Raw genomic sequence first — 15063 nt, 5'->3', positions numbered from 1 at the left:
AAAAGCAAGAACAAAATCGAAGACTCTGGTCCTCCAACGATGGGTTCCATCATCCCAGAAGTCTTAGCACCACAAAAGATTTCAAAGAGAGATTCCCTACTGCCAACCCTCGTACATGGTCTGTCAGTACGTATCCTTCTTCCATTCGTCCTTCCAATATTCCTACTGTGAAGGAAAACTGCCATTGCCATGAGTTAGATATTGTTGCTCCTGATCTATCGGAGTGAGTGACCCTTCCCAAGGAGGGTTTTACATATTTTTACACGTATCCCTTTACTTTGGATGCGTTTTCTTTGAGTGGAGAGCTAGATTCTGTGATTATGGAGTTTTGCCTCTGCTACCAAATATATTTGGCACAAGTAATTCCTTCTGTGTGGAGGACGATTGCCTGCCTCCGGTGCTTGTGCTAGGAGACTAGAGAAGAGCTAACCTTAGCTCATATGATGAATCTCTACTCTTCCAAGATTTTCCGTAGGGGAATGATAAACCTATGCAAACGTGGCCACCATGTTCTGTTGACCAGCATGGATGATGATAACGATCGTGGATGGACGGAACCTGCCACCGATAAAATCATTCCGATAATGGCTTCATCATTTCTGGTCGCTTGGAATCGCACTCGTAAGATTTTTCAATTAATATTTCCCTTTACTAAATATTCCTTTGTGGCCGTATTGACTCTTCATCCCATCACATGTTTCAGCAACTCGATGGGTCCACTGGTGGTGGAAGGCTTGGACTGGTGGGTCCAGAAGATCTTGAATGTTACGACACCCAAAACTTGTTTGTGGAAAGTACTGACCCTTAAATATGGGTGGAAGGCCAAAGATCATGGTAATTTGAACTTACCTTGTTTCTATTTTTTTATGTGAAGAACTTGGTTGAACCCTTCTGATTTGTTCATGAAATTAGGTCTACCCGCGGGCTTTGTTTCTGTCCCTGATGAGGACGTCTTGGCTGATCCCGTTGATGTAGGGAGGCTGCTTCAGGAGGCACTTACTCAAACAGGTATCTCCAAGCCTGCTTTGGGCGCAAATGTTTCACCGTGGGGGTCCCCGGCTGGAGAACAAGCAACCAAAAAGAAGGCGTTCTTCCATCCCCGTCTGTTGAGTTAGCTATGCCAACCGAGGACGACATCCCGACACTCTGGGGGTTTTGATTTGGTAGAAAATGCCAACTCCCGCTATCGGGTCCCAACTGTTGTGCCCGGTATTGCGGGGCTGAGTACCGAGTCCCTGCCGTCTTTGGTTGGCGAGCATCCAACTACCAGCACTAGACTTGATGCAACTACTTCACACCGTTCAATTCCATCAGCTTCAACCCCGTCTTCACCAGCACCAACAACTACTACATCATATCCATCTTCATCCACTCTCCCACCAGCAACTGCTACATCATCTCCACCGGCCACATCTGATCACGAAAGAAATATTCCTCCTCCCTAGTCCCCAGTTCATGGGAATTTGGGACAAAATTATGTTGCCCCTTCTGAAGATCCGAGGAGGAATGTTACCCTCTCGGTCTCTACTGGGTGCAACCTGCTTTTCCGACCGGTGGAGCTTGCTAACTATCTGAAGCCTTTGGCTTCAGAGAAAGATTGGGAAAATATTCAAGCACTATTGGGGGAGTGTTTGTTGAACAATGCCATGCACAACTTTAAAGTTTTACTTTTCTTGTTTTGTAGGACAACTTTCTTGCTTCCGAGGGCCTTCAGAAGCTGATTCGTGAGAAGGAGGAACTTACTTCTGAGCGGGATCAACTTTTGGTGGAACAGTTCAAACCATTCTCTGCCTCTCGGAGCTGGAAACCAAAGCTACTGAGACTGTTGTTTTGGAGGCTCGTTTGCAGCAAAGCAAGCAAGAGGTGGTAACCATTAGCCAAGAAATTGGCCCGCTGAGGGTTAGATTTGATGAAGCTAAGGCTAAATGGGCTGAAGTCCAGGACGACGTTCTTGCTGCAATCGAGCTCGAGGTTGCCACTGCTGAAAAAGTGACTGACCTAGAGGCAGCCTTGAACTCCAAAATCGAAGAGATTGCTACTGCGAGTGCAAAACATGCCCAGTTGGAATAGAAGCACAAGAAAACGATCGAGCATAACAGGCTTTTAAGCTCAACTGTCCGCGACCTTGATGTTAGCCTCAGATCTGTTAAGTCTTCTCGGGAAAGCCTTTCTACCGAGGTAACTCAACTCAAAGAAGAACTTAAGCGTCGATCGGCTTCCCTCATCGTTAAAAAACTTATGCCATGTACAACATAAGGAGAAAAACCTTGGAAGAGACCAAAGCAGGTATCATTGACTTAGATGTCAAATTGCTAAGGCCTGAGAGCTTGAGTTGGCTGCTAAAGATGAACTCCCAGTGCAGCATGATGCTCCTAGTTCTTTCGGTTCTGGTTCTGAGTTTTCGGGAACTGAAAAGGAATCAGAAGGCGACGATGTTGAAGATCAAACTGCGAGAAATGCCAAGCCATCGTTGGATCCACCCACTTCTCCCAGGGGCGCAAATACTTCTCTTCCTCTTAATTCCGGAGATACTGCAGTTTAGCTTTTCTTTTCTTTTTCCCATTCTTGTACTTTTGCCATTTTGGCATGTTCTTGTAAATAAAGACATATTTTTTCTCAAGTATTGTTTGAGTCTTACTTTTGTTTGAATATCCATGCAAGTCTTTAACTTTTGCATTTGTTTAAGAATTTTGTGCGCGTTTTTTTGTTTGCGCTTTGCTATGTGTAATCTCGGATGCTTTTTCCTTGAAGCACTTTGGCTCCAAGTATTATCCCTTTTACGCGAGGGTTTCTATAAGTGTTTGTGCAAGTTTACTTTCTGTGTCCTTTCGTGTACGTCATCGGGTGCATCTTCCCCCAAAGGCATTTTGATTCCAGGCATAAATTCTTCAAAACCAACCCTTTAACGTGAGAGTTTTCATAAGAGATGACCATCTTATGTTTGCGGTACTCTTAAAGAGGACATCTCTTGTTCATTACGGCACTAGCATTTGAAGTACTTGTTTAACTTTCAAATGAAGAAGTTAGTTCATCATTCAGACTAGAAACAAGATAAAAATAAAAGGATTTCATTTCATTTAATTCCTTCTATTTTCGAAAGTATACAAGCATTTTCTATACTAAAAAGAAATTGCCATTACTTGTGGCTATCTTATAGAATTTGTTTCTAAGGGGTTGGCTGAGCAGTCCCCAATCCCGGTGACAATTATGTTTTCGGATTTTCGTTCTTAGTTGAAGTGGATGTTATTGATGTCGTATCCTCATATCATTCCCCCCAGTGTTCTAATGCTAAGAATGCGAATTGGAACACTGGAAGTCTTGTACTTTCAAAGATTTCATCAGTGAATTGCCAGATAATCCTTAACTCGGTAACATACCTTACTTTCCCTCAGGAATCTATGTTATCAAGCAAAATATTATCTAACAATCCTCTAGTGGTTTGTGCTCGTGAACGGCCAGGTAACCTTTTCTCAATAGCAAACTTAACTTCCAAGTAGGAATTTGCTATAGAGCCAAAGACTATCTAACCATCCCCGAGTGGAAATTTGCTTGTTTGCCTTGCTATTAAAGGTCTTACTGCTGCTATCTTCGTAGTATGCTTTCTATCCCTGCCTCATTGAAAACCTTGCTAGAAAAACCCAATTGGGACAAAAACTGAACGAAGGAAAAAAAGAGTGCAACACATACTTTCATCTTGGATAATGTTTATCAGCAATAATATCTTTTGAGGTGTGCCACGTTCCAGTTGCTAGGCAACTTGTCTCCATTCTGGTTCTCCAACTCATATGAACCTTTCCCAGTGATAGCTGAAATTTGGTAGGGACCTTCCCATGTTGGTCCCAGCTTCCCCGCGCTGGGCTCCCAGGTATTTTGAGTTACTTTCCTTAGAAACAAATCTCCTACTTTGAAACAACAGAGGTTGGCTCTTTGATCATAATACCTCTCTATTCTCTGCTTTTGAGCCGCCATTCTTACATGCGCCAAGTTCTTGCGTCCCTCAAGCAGCTCCAAGTTGATAGACATTGTGTTTGATTCTTCATTTGCCTGGAAATATTTCAAAGTAGGTTCCCCTACTTCCACCGGGATTAGAGCTTCTGCACCGTACACAAGAGAAAAAGGAGTTTCTCCTATGCTCAATTTAGTCATTGTTCGGTAGGCCCATAGAACTCCGAGAAATTCTTCGGGCCATTTGCCTTTTGCCGCTTCCAACCTTTTCTTGAGGTTTTGAATAATCACTTTGTTCGTTGATTCCTCTTGACCATTTGCATTAAGGTGAAGATATGATCCTTTTTATCTTCAAATCTTTAAGGAACTTTGTAACTTTTACACCGATAAACTGCGGACCATTGTGGCATGCTATCTCTTTTGGTATCCCGAACCAGTAAATTATATTTTCCTACAATAAATCAACCACTTCGCGTTCTCTAATCTTCTAATAAGGACCTGCTTCCACCCATTTAGAAAAATAGTCAGTCAAAATTAAAAGAAATCTTACCTTTCTAGGAGCTGGTGGCGGCGGTCTGACGATGTCCATCCCCCATTTCATGAACGGCCAGGGGACAGAACCGAATGTAGGGTTCTGCCGGTTGATGCATTAGTGGTTTCTAACGCTGGCACTTATCATATTTTCTTACGAAGTTTTTGGCATCCCGTTCTATGCGTGGCCAGTAATATCCTGCCCGTACCAATTTCAGCACCAAGGATTTTGTGGCAGAGTGGTTGCCGTATATCCCTTCATGGACCTCTCTCATGACGTAGTTAGCTTCGGATGTTCCTAAACACCGAGCAAGCGGGCCTTGGAAAGATTTTCTATACAACTGGCCTTTCTTGAAGCTGTATCGTGCAGCTTTGGCGCATAATGCCCATGATGCTTTAGGGTATTCAGGCAACTTCACGTGCTCGAGATAGTCGATTATTTCATTTCTCCATTCCCATACCAAACTAGTCGTATTTACCTCGTAGTAACCATATGTATCGAGAACTGAGTTTGTTAGTTGTACTACAGCCTCAGACTCCGTTCCCTTTATTTTCTTTGATGATCCTAAGTTCGCCAACACATATACTTCTGTGTTATCCTCCCTTGGGATTTGAGTAATTAACCACTCTCGGAATTGCACCAACAGAGCCTGGACCTTTATCACATATTGTTTCATGCGTTCTTCTTTAGTGTCAAAGATCCCGTAGACCTAATTTACTACCACCTATAACTCAAATTTGATTTCGATGACCTCAGAGTCAAGTCCTCGAGCCAATTCAAGTCCTGCAATCAAAGCTTTATACTCTGCTTTATTGTTAGTTAAAGGGATCGTTTGATGGCTTGCCTCAAAGTTTCTCCTGAAAGCGTGATTAAGCCTATTCCAAGTCCGGACTTATAAGCCACATCCATAAATAAGGTCCAAACTCCCGATGTCGATTCTGACACTATTGCTGCCTTCTTGGTTTCCAGAGGCAGCATTCCTGGACTGAAATTGGCCACGAAGTCAGCCAAGATTTGTGACTTAATTCCAGTCCGTAGTTTGTATACAATGTCGAACTCACTCATTTCGATGGACCATTTTTCTCCAATCTGCCCGAGAGCTCGGGCTTATGGAGGATGTTTCGCGAAGGAAAAGTAGTCACCACAGCTATCAGGTGGCATTGGAAGTAGGGCCTCGGCTTCCGAGCGACAACTATGAGAGCTAAGGACAGTTTTTTCAAATGTGGGTAGCGAGTTTATGCTCCTGTTAAAATTTTGCTAACATAATAAATGGGAGATTGCGTACATTCATCCGCACAAACTAAAATCGCACTTACCGCAACTTCCGAGACCGCGAGATAGACCAGCAACGTTCGCATTTTTTTGGTTTTGAGAGCAATGGAGGACTTGATAAGTACCTCTTCAAATCCCTCAAAGCTTGCTGGAACTCTGGTATCCATTCGAAATTATTTTTCTTTTTGAGTAATGTGAAGAAACCATGATATTTTTCTGACGACCGGGAAATAAACCTGCTCAAAGCTGGCAACCTTCCTGTGAGCCTTTAGACTTCTTTTATGCTTGATAGTTGATCCTGGATGTCTTCTATGACCTTGATTTTATTGGGGTTTACCTCTATTCCCCTTTGTGAGACCAGAAACCCCAGAAACTTACCAGAACTAATCCCGAATATGCATTTCTCGGGATTAAGTTTCATGTTATGCTTTCTTAGGATGTTGAATGGTTTTTGCAGATGTTTGAGGTGGTCACCTGCATTCAAAGACTTAAAGAGCGTATCGTCTATATAAACTACCATAGTTTTTCCTATTTGATTTTCAAACATTTTTTCACGAGCCGTTAATAAGTGGCTCCAGCGTTGTTCAACCTGAAGGGCATCACATTATAACAATATGTATCGAAATTCATTATAAACGAAGTCTTTTCCTTATCTTCTTGGTTCATCTTGATTTGGTTATACCCGGAATAAGCATTGAGGAAACTCATTAACTCATGCCCGACCGTGGCATCAATCATTTGATCGATTTTTGGTAATGGGGACGAGTCTTTCGGTCACGCCTTATTAAGATCTTTATAATCTAGACATATACGGAATTTATTGTTCTTCTTAGGAACTACCACTATGCTAGCCAGCCAGTCCAGATATCTTACCTCTCGGATCAAACCGATATTAAGCAAGTGGGTTACCTCTTCTTTGACGAATTTATTCCTGGATTCGGCAATAGGGCACTTCTTTTGTCTTACCGAAGGTACGTTGTAAATCCAAGCTTAACTTGTCCACTACTACCTCCATTAGGATACTTGTCATATCCTCGTGCGACCATGCAAAACGATCGGCATTAAATTTGAGAAATTCAATAAAACCAGACCTGAGCTCCGGGTACAGTCCCGTTCCCAAATGGAATTTCCTTTATAGGAATTCTTTGAACAATGCAATTCGCTCCAATTCTTCCGCCGTGGACTTTGTTGCGTCCATCTCTTCTGTAACTTGGAAATATCTCGGCACCTGATAATGTTCTGACGACCCTGCTCCCAGACTAACTTCTTCTAGCTCGGGAGTAGGTGCCAGTTCCTGTAATTGCTATGCCGTGTGTTCCTTTCCTTTGCTACTGTAAACCGAAATTGCATTCATCTCCCTTGCTGCTGGTTGATCACCCCTTATCTACTTGATTCCTTCGGGCGCTGGAAATTTCAGCAATTGGTGATATTTTGAGGGTACAACTTTCATCCCGTGTAGCCATGGTCTTCCCAGGATGATATTGTATCCCATGTCACCATCTACTATTTAGAAAAGAGTCGTTTTCATTACTCCTTCAGCATTCGTGAGCAGCAAAATCTCCGCTCGGGTCGTTACGCTCGCGAGGTTAAAACTAGTGAGGAGCTTTATGGTCGGGATAATACTTCCGGTGAGTTTAACTTTCTCCAATACTCTCCATTGTATGATATTAGCCGAACTACCTAGATCCACTAGAACACATTTAATTTTAAAGTCTAACACATTTAAAGAAATTACCAGTACATCGTCGTGCGGTAACAACAATCCTTCTGCGTCCTCTTCCGTGAAAGTGATATCATCTTCCCAGAGCCTTTTACTATGAGTTATTGATACTTTTGTCTTCTTTGCTGCCGAAAAGGTGACCCCGTTAATCTCATTCCCTCCGAAGATCATATTGATGGTTTGACATGGAGGTTCTTCTCTTGATTTCGAGGGTTCTACGTAGTCTCTGTTACGACCATAGTTGTCATTAGCTCGGTCACTTAAGAATTCTCTAAGGTGTACCCATTCTTCAACAGTGTTGCCACTTCTTTTCGAAGGTGTCGACAGTCCCTGTCCGGTGACCATTCGTCCCATGGTATTCATATCATAAGTTAGGATCCCTCTGACTGGAATCAGATCTCATTGGTCTTGGGAACCGTGCCTCTTTGATGTTTCTCATGGCTGACACCAATTCCACTGTACTGACATTAAAGTTGTATTATGATAACTTGGGGTAAGAAGGATCCCAAGAGCCCAACGTTTCCTTATCCTGTAGCGATCTATTGCTCCACCCACGATCGATCCTTCTGTTAACGGTGAAATTGTCTGCTGTTCGGGAGCCTCTGCCATGGCTTTCGGTCCGTTCGTACGGCAAAAACCAGCCTCTCGAAGTCCGTCTATCCGAGTCGTAGTCATCTTTGTTTTTTTTTATTTTTCTTCTGTCCTTTGGTCAACGATGGAAATCCAACTTGATCATCTTCGATTCTTATCTTTGGCTCGTACCGGTTGTGGATATCTGCCCAAGTCGTTGCTTGAAACTCAAGTAGGCTTTCCTTTAATTTTCGGGAAGTGTCTAAACTTCTCGGATTCAGCTTCTTAGTGAATGCTTCAGCTGCCTATTCATCCGGGGCAACCGGGAGCAACATTCTTTCCTTTTGGAATCGGGTGACGAATTCTTGTAGTAACTCGGACTCTCCCTGCGCAATCCTGAATATATCGGCCTTCCGGGCTTGTACTTTTCCGGCCCCGGCATGAGCCTTGATGAAAGAATCCGCGAGCATCTCAAAGGAATCTATGGAATGATCGGGTAATAATAAATACCATGTCAGAACTCCCCTCGTGAGAGTTTCTCCGAATTTTTGTAGCAACACAGATTCAATTTCATGAGGAGCTAAATTATTTCCTTTTAGCGCCATTGTAAGTGGTAATATGCTTTTGGAAATTCCACGTGTCTTTCCTTTAGATGACCACGTGTCATATCATATTTTACCCTATACAACACAATCCTTCTATAAGAAAAAGACAAGCCAAATGACATATATATTCTTTCCTGTAAAGGAAAAGGAAAGATCAAACAAGGTAAATGTGTTTTACTTTCTTCAAGGAAACGAAAAGACCCAGTTATATATGCTAATTGAAACACCTGCAAACTCATTCATTATCGATATGCTTTTTGGGTAATAGAAATTTTAACAATGAAGCTCTTTTTCTGTTATGAAATAGGTGAAGTTACGTTTGTACATTTATACCTCACTGATTTTTGAAGTAGTAAAAAAATGTCAATGGCACAAGAAACTGAACGTACGTAATATTAGTTCTCAACCTCCGATACTCTAATTTTTTTGGGTATATTAGAAAAGACTAAATATATTCTTAAAATCTTTAATAACTTACATAGCTTGATTAGCGAGGAGACAAAAACTTTATTCCTTGAGCGCAACTTCTCATATTATCAAATCATCTTCATGCTTGTGACCTTCATTTGCTAGGAAGTCTGCACATTTGCTTGCCTCCCTCTAAAGGTATATAATTGTTGAAGACATAATTAAATAAATAAAAGTGTACTCTACTAACAATTTAATTAGCTTTTAGATGAGATGATCATACATTTCAATATAGTATCAGAGCAGACAGAGGTCCTTGGTTCGAGTTTCACTGCCACCCAATATCAAAAAGAATTTTCACGTGTTTGGCTCATAAAAAAGAATCAAGCCAACACGTGAGGGGCATGTTGAAGACATAATTAAGTAAAAAAAATGTGATCCATCTAATTGCTTAAGCTTTTAGATGAGATCACCACACATTTCACAATAATAGTAGCTTTAGTAATTTCCAATAAATATTTACAATCTTCTATTCTTCTTTACAGGCTTTATAATTAAGATATCGGTGATATTGTATGTCCTCCTCTTCAATTAGTTTTGAAGAATGATTATTGGAAAACATATACTCGCAGCTTTTATCTAAACATATTTTTAATTAGATTTTTGAGTACTTATTTAAAAAAATTAAAAGATATTAATTTTTATTATTGGACGGAGTAAAAGAAATCGGCTCAAAGGGATAGATAAAGCTATTCTGTGAAAGCAGCCTAAAAAGCGAAGATATCAAAATGTATATGATTTTGATTGAGAATAGGAGCATGTCTTATCATATATCATTGCCCAACTTTTACTTCCAGAAACTAACATATCTTAAACGGTACAACTATAAAGGTGAATACCCTACAAAACAAAGGTATTTAAAAGGAAAAAAAAAATCAACTAGAACTCTATGGTAAACCCTACTAAGCTCCATATTTAAACACCGTAGCTTTCTACAAATTTAATATGAATAAATTTGCATATAGAAGATGAGAAACTCGAGTGAGGTCCTTAATAAATATGGGCAAATTAATCTAGTAAACAACAAATTAAGTTCTGATGCCAAGACGTTGATCTACTAAAGCTAATACTCGATTGTGACTAGCTCTAAATTTTACGACTATCATGTGCTTTATGCACATATTCAAGAGATCCTCTCTATTTTTACGAATACAGTTTTCAATAGTAAATGAATAGAGTGGCCGAGCTTGAAGAGGAATCGCCCAAAGCAATGAAATCCATTTTGCTCTGAGAGATACTGAAAATTTGCTTTTAGTTGGTGCTATAGTGAGAGCATTAGCTCTTCTCTTATCCCCGATGTTGAAGGAAAATGAAGTCTTAGCTAGCAAGATCAATCTTATCTTTCATTCCGTTAAAGAGATTATTTGATTTATGATTATCATAAATTATACTTCCTCCATTTCAATTTATGTGACATACTTTTTTTATTAATCTGTTTAACAAATAATAACATATTTTTATATTTGAAAACAATTTAAATTTATATTTTTTATTATACCCCTTTTACGCTTAATGAGAAGCTTTCTAGCCATACACCGCAAATTACATTACTGTGATAACAAGTTTCAAATTTTATTGCCACACAAATATTTTGTCATGTTTAACACTATAAATTTTAGAAATCTTCTTTTTTTCTTAAGCCGAGTCAAACTACCTCGCGTAAACCGAATTGGAGTGAGCATTCTTTACGCTGAAATGTGGTTTTCCATAATCCAAATAAGAAAGTAATTATCTAATGCATAAGTTTAACCAACATAAGTAATTACGTACATGTAACTTTAGCTTGCTTTTACCGTTTCAGTTCAAATTAATTGTAGGCATGGATGTTCAGTTGCATAAACAGCTCAAAGAAATGGAAAAAAATAATCGGTTGATTTCTTTTTTCTTTCTTTCTTTCTTCCTTCCTTCCTTCCTTCCTTCCTTCCTTCCTTCTTTCCTTCCTTCCTTCCTTTCTTTCTTTCTTTTCCATTCTTTTAAGCGTCGAGGAGGGTTAATTTACGTTAATTTTGATTAATAGAAATATCGAAATGGAATGACAAAAAAGAGTTTATATATGGCAAAAGAAGAAGCTAGCTCTTTCTCAATAACACACGTTGATACTAAGTAGATTGAAACAAAGCAGCTGGAAGTACAAGGCTACATTTAATACCTAATAAAGCTCGCGAAATAAAGATTCAGCTACACTCGGTCGATATGATTTTTTTTTCTTTTTCTTTGAGATCATAATTCATCTAAAGATTCCTACAAGTGAATAATATAAATATCAAAATATCAAAAGGAAAAGGGAAAAAAGAAAAATAGGAAGAGAATAGGTAGGATTTGATAGGGCAAAAAGAGATCTTCTTCCGAGATATCATCTTCTCCACGTCTTTCTAGCTTGATTCTCTCTTAGACTGCAACACCTGAATAAATATAATATTATTTACTTAATAAAAGAAAATATATAATGGGTAATTTTTTTATTAAAATTCAAGGGAAGAAATGAATTTTGATTAATTACCCAAAAATGGAGAATCAATGTTGAATTAAAACGAGGACTTGTTACCAGCTAAGTCCCTAGGTGCATTGCATCTAAAACACTCCATCCTGCTGGCAAAGTTGTGCTCATTGCACCCTAACCTGTTAATAATTTCAAATATTTTTATAACAATGGGCTACAAATTAAAGAAAAAATGAGCCTAAAAATTCAAATATTTGCTGTTCTAAACATGCACGCTAATTGTTTTTAAATTGGACCAATAGCTGTACTTTCATCCATCGTTCTTACTTATGCCCGGGTGTTATTCAAAATTTCAAACCAGATAGAAACTACTTTATTTAAAGTTGGTCACTGAATCTAACAATCACGATCTTTTAGTATTATTTTTTTGGCTGGAGGAAGAGAAAGCAGAAATTGAGACGAACACACGTTTTTTTTTTTGTTTTTTTTGTTTCTCTAATAGTACAAGTTTTATTTATTTACTTTTGAGTTTAATTATATAAACTTATAGTATTATAAAGTATCAGGTCTTTTAAAGATAACTGAGCGTAGATATCCATAATACGTACGGGGTTTACTTAGGCACCAAGATAGCGAAACTTATGGCAGCTAAATGTATTGCCTTTGTTTTCTACTGAAACTTTAAGATTGTATTTACCTGGTGCAAATCCAGTCACCGGACTTCCATCCAGAGCGGCTGCCGCCACTAGCACTACCGAAGCCAAAGCCTCTCGGGCGGGACGACATCATATGTTCAGCGTCAAAGCCGCCGCCACCACAACCACCACCAGAGGATTCATCCTTAAAAGCACCGCACTTGAAGCAGCTTGAGCGGCTGGCAAAGTTGTGTGCGCCACAATTCCCTACGGCGCAGTACCAGTCGCCGGGCCTTACATCAGGGCCGGTACTGAAGCCGAAAGCGGAGGAGCCGCCGCCTCCTCTTCCGCCAAAGCAGCTTCCAAAGTCATGACCGTGACGTGGCTCTCCACATCTTTGGCATGAGTCTCTCCTTTGGAAGTTCAAGTGCTGGCATGACCTGCAATTCCAGTCTCCTGGTCTGCTCATTTTCTCCTTTTTCCCTATAAATTCATATAAAATATTATTGAGACCACTGGTCAAATTATGAGCACTTGGAAAAATTAACCAAAAAAAACCATGATTTTTGTATGTACGCAGCATTCTTTTGATGCTTTCTAGGTAATAAAATTTAAGTTGAAAAGAATGTTATTTACACTATCATCAAAATTCATGTCACCGAAACATAACTTAAATTAATTATTGATAATGAATTGAATTAATGATCTGAAAAGTAATCTAAAAGTCTGTTATAACAAATTATATTATATCCTGAAAGTATAAAAATGGTTAAATTAATAAAAATTTAGGGGGAGAGAAAAAGGTAAAACAGAGAAAGAGTCTTCGACTTTATTCATTTTCTTGGATGTACAAAACAACTGTCACTAATGTTGAAAAAGGACATGGAAAGAGAATATCTGTTTCCATTTTGATTCTAAAATGAATAGTGGGCAATAAGAGATTCTAAAAAAAAAATAATTCAAACGACAACTGCACGGTCAAATTAGGTTTGTAAGCAAAAAGTTCTCTGGATATAATTTAAGCGAAGATATATAGAACAAAAGTTTAAAGACAATTATGCCCTTAACCCTCACTAACTACAGCATTAAGAATAAAAACAAGGAAATTAAGAAAGAGTGAATAGGGATTAGACAAATGATCACTGCATGTGTATGCGCTCCATATAAGATATGCAAATAATGTTGAAGGAAGAATTTGTCAAGAAATAAGTTGCGTTAATTAACAAGGTGAAAGGCTGACCTTGGAAGAAATATAAAACAAATAGAACACAAAATGAGCTAATTAAGATAGTGGCTTTAGATAATAACGTTGTTGTTTGCAGGAGTAAGAGAAGTAGAAGACTAGATTTTAAATCTAAGAAACAAGTTGTGGATTCTTGGTGTTGTTTGCAGAGCTTTATATACTGCAAAATTCCTCGAACTTCGAGAGGATAAAGGCAGCGGTGGGATGTTCTTTTTCACGTAGCTAAATTAATTAGCCTCCCTTTAAACAGTAGAATCCCTACTAAAGGAAAACAAAATTAAAAATAGTGGAGTAGTAAAAGAAAGAAAAGCAAAAAACGATATTTTACAAGAAAACAGAATATAATGTTGGATTCTAACGATAATGGAATATTTGTTTGTCAAATTTGATATAGTTTCTCTTAGCTATGTTTACAACATCTTTAATTTTAAGGCTTCAAGAGATGTGAATAAGGATATATGTGCGTGGATGCCTTGAAACGAATACCAACAAAATACATGATATAATTCCATATATACCCTTAATTACTCATAAAATCATCGATCTTATAGTTAGTTGCAGAAACTACTTACAATTTTTTCTCTCAATTTTCAGTAAATATCCTAAGATATTAATTTGGCCAAAAATCAGTGAAGGTTGGTCGGAAATCATCCAAACACATTTTAAAATATCATTTTTTTTACTAAAAAAAAATGCTCCCTCGTTCAAACCATCACATGATATCAAGGAATTGATTGTTTTATTTGATTTTTATTCTTTAAGAAGTATATATAACTATGAAAGCGTAGCAGGACTAAATTATCCTGCTTGAAATAATATCAAGAATGGAAAGACTGTTTGACAACATAACTAATACACAATTGTGAAAGGAATTATATAATTTAGTGCATGAACTCGTTGAAGCATGCATTAAAAAACCTTTGACTAAATCATTTTAGGGCCCTTAATTTGCTTACGTGGCCAACATCATAAGGTCCACACAAGCCCCACATGGCAAAATTGCTTGCTTGTTAACTCGTCATTGGATAAGAATAACATGAACTAAATAGGTTTCAACTTGGAGCCAGACAAAATGAATATTCCGTTTATTTTTTATGCTCTCAATATTGACCCCCACAACTTATTCTTATCTCGAAATTCACCTGTGAAGGAGGGGTCACGTCTCCCTTTCAAAAAATAAAAAATAAAAAATAAAAAAAATCCAAGAGTCGCTATACATGGGAAAAATGGTCATTCCTTTAATATCTTTTGAATATTCCAATTTTGTACTTGGAAGGTCAAAGTTGCATAAGTAAGTCAAAAGGACACTCATTGAACACATTTTTCTTTGTATCGAACCGATGTAAGGGGTTACTTTAGTCATTTTATAAACTAATATGACCCTAATTTACTATTCCTAGCTCAAGGTCATTTGTTAACGAAGAATATAGTTCCAAATCTTTATTACTATGTTTTGTGAGATTAACTCTTGAATCATAGAAGATATATTAACAATCTATTTGCTATATAATGGCTCTAATGGGATTACATGCTTTTTAACTAACGTAGGTCGCAAGAAATGAAATGATTAAGTATCTATACATTAAGATGGATTTAAATTATATATACTGATAATATAAATTTTTTGTAACAC

General features: G+C 38.4%; 1 protein-coding gene across 3 annotated transcripts; it reads right to left on the bottom strand.

Moving 5' to 3' along the window:
• Positions 1–11188: 11188 nt before the first annotated feature.
• LOC107812132 (RNA-binding protein involved in heterochromatin assembly dri1) lies at positions 11189–13576 on the bottom strand. 3 transcript variants are annotated; one of them, XM_016637162.2, is made up of 4 exons: positions 13428–13576; positions 12250–12670; positions 11613–11731; positions 11189–11514 (listed from the first exon to the last, which is right to left on the bottom strand). In XM_016637162.2, exons 2-3 carry the CDS (start codon positions 12654–12656, stop codon positions 11638–11640), a joined length of 501 nt encoding a protein of 166 aa, XP_016492648.1. In that variant the 5' UTR covers positions 12657–12670; positions 13428–13576; the 3' UTR covers positions 11189–11514; positions 11613–11637. The 3 variants fall into 3 exon arrangements, with proteins under 3 accessions (XP_016492648.1, XP_016492649.1, XP_016492650.1); XM_016637163.2 differs by having other exon boundaries at positions 11189–11505; XM_016637164.2 differs by having other exon boundaries at positions 11658–11731.
• Between the last annotated feature and the right edge of the window lie 1487 nt (positions 13577–15063).

Source organism: Nicotiana tabacum, chromosome 1 (assembly GCF_000715075.1).
Source record: "Nicotiana tabacum cultivar K326 chromosome 1, ASM71507v2, whole genome shotgun sequence".
NCBI lineage: Eukaryota > Viridiplantae > Streptophyta > Magnoliopsida > Solanales > Solanaceae > Nicotiana > Nicotiana tabacum.
Note: the sequence above shows the minus strand (reverse complement) of the source record. Positions and strands in the feature narration are given on the sequence as shown.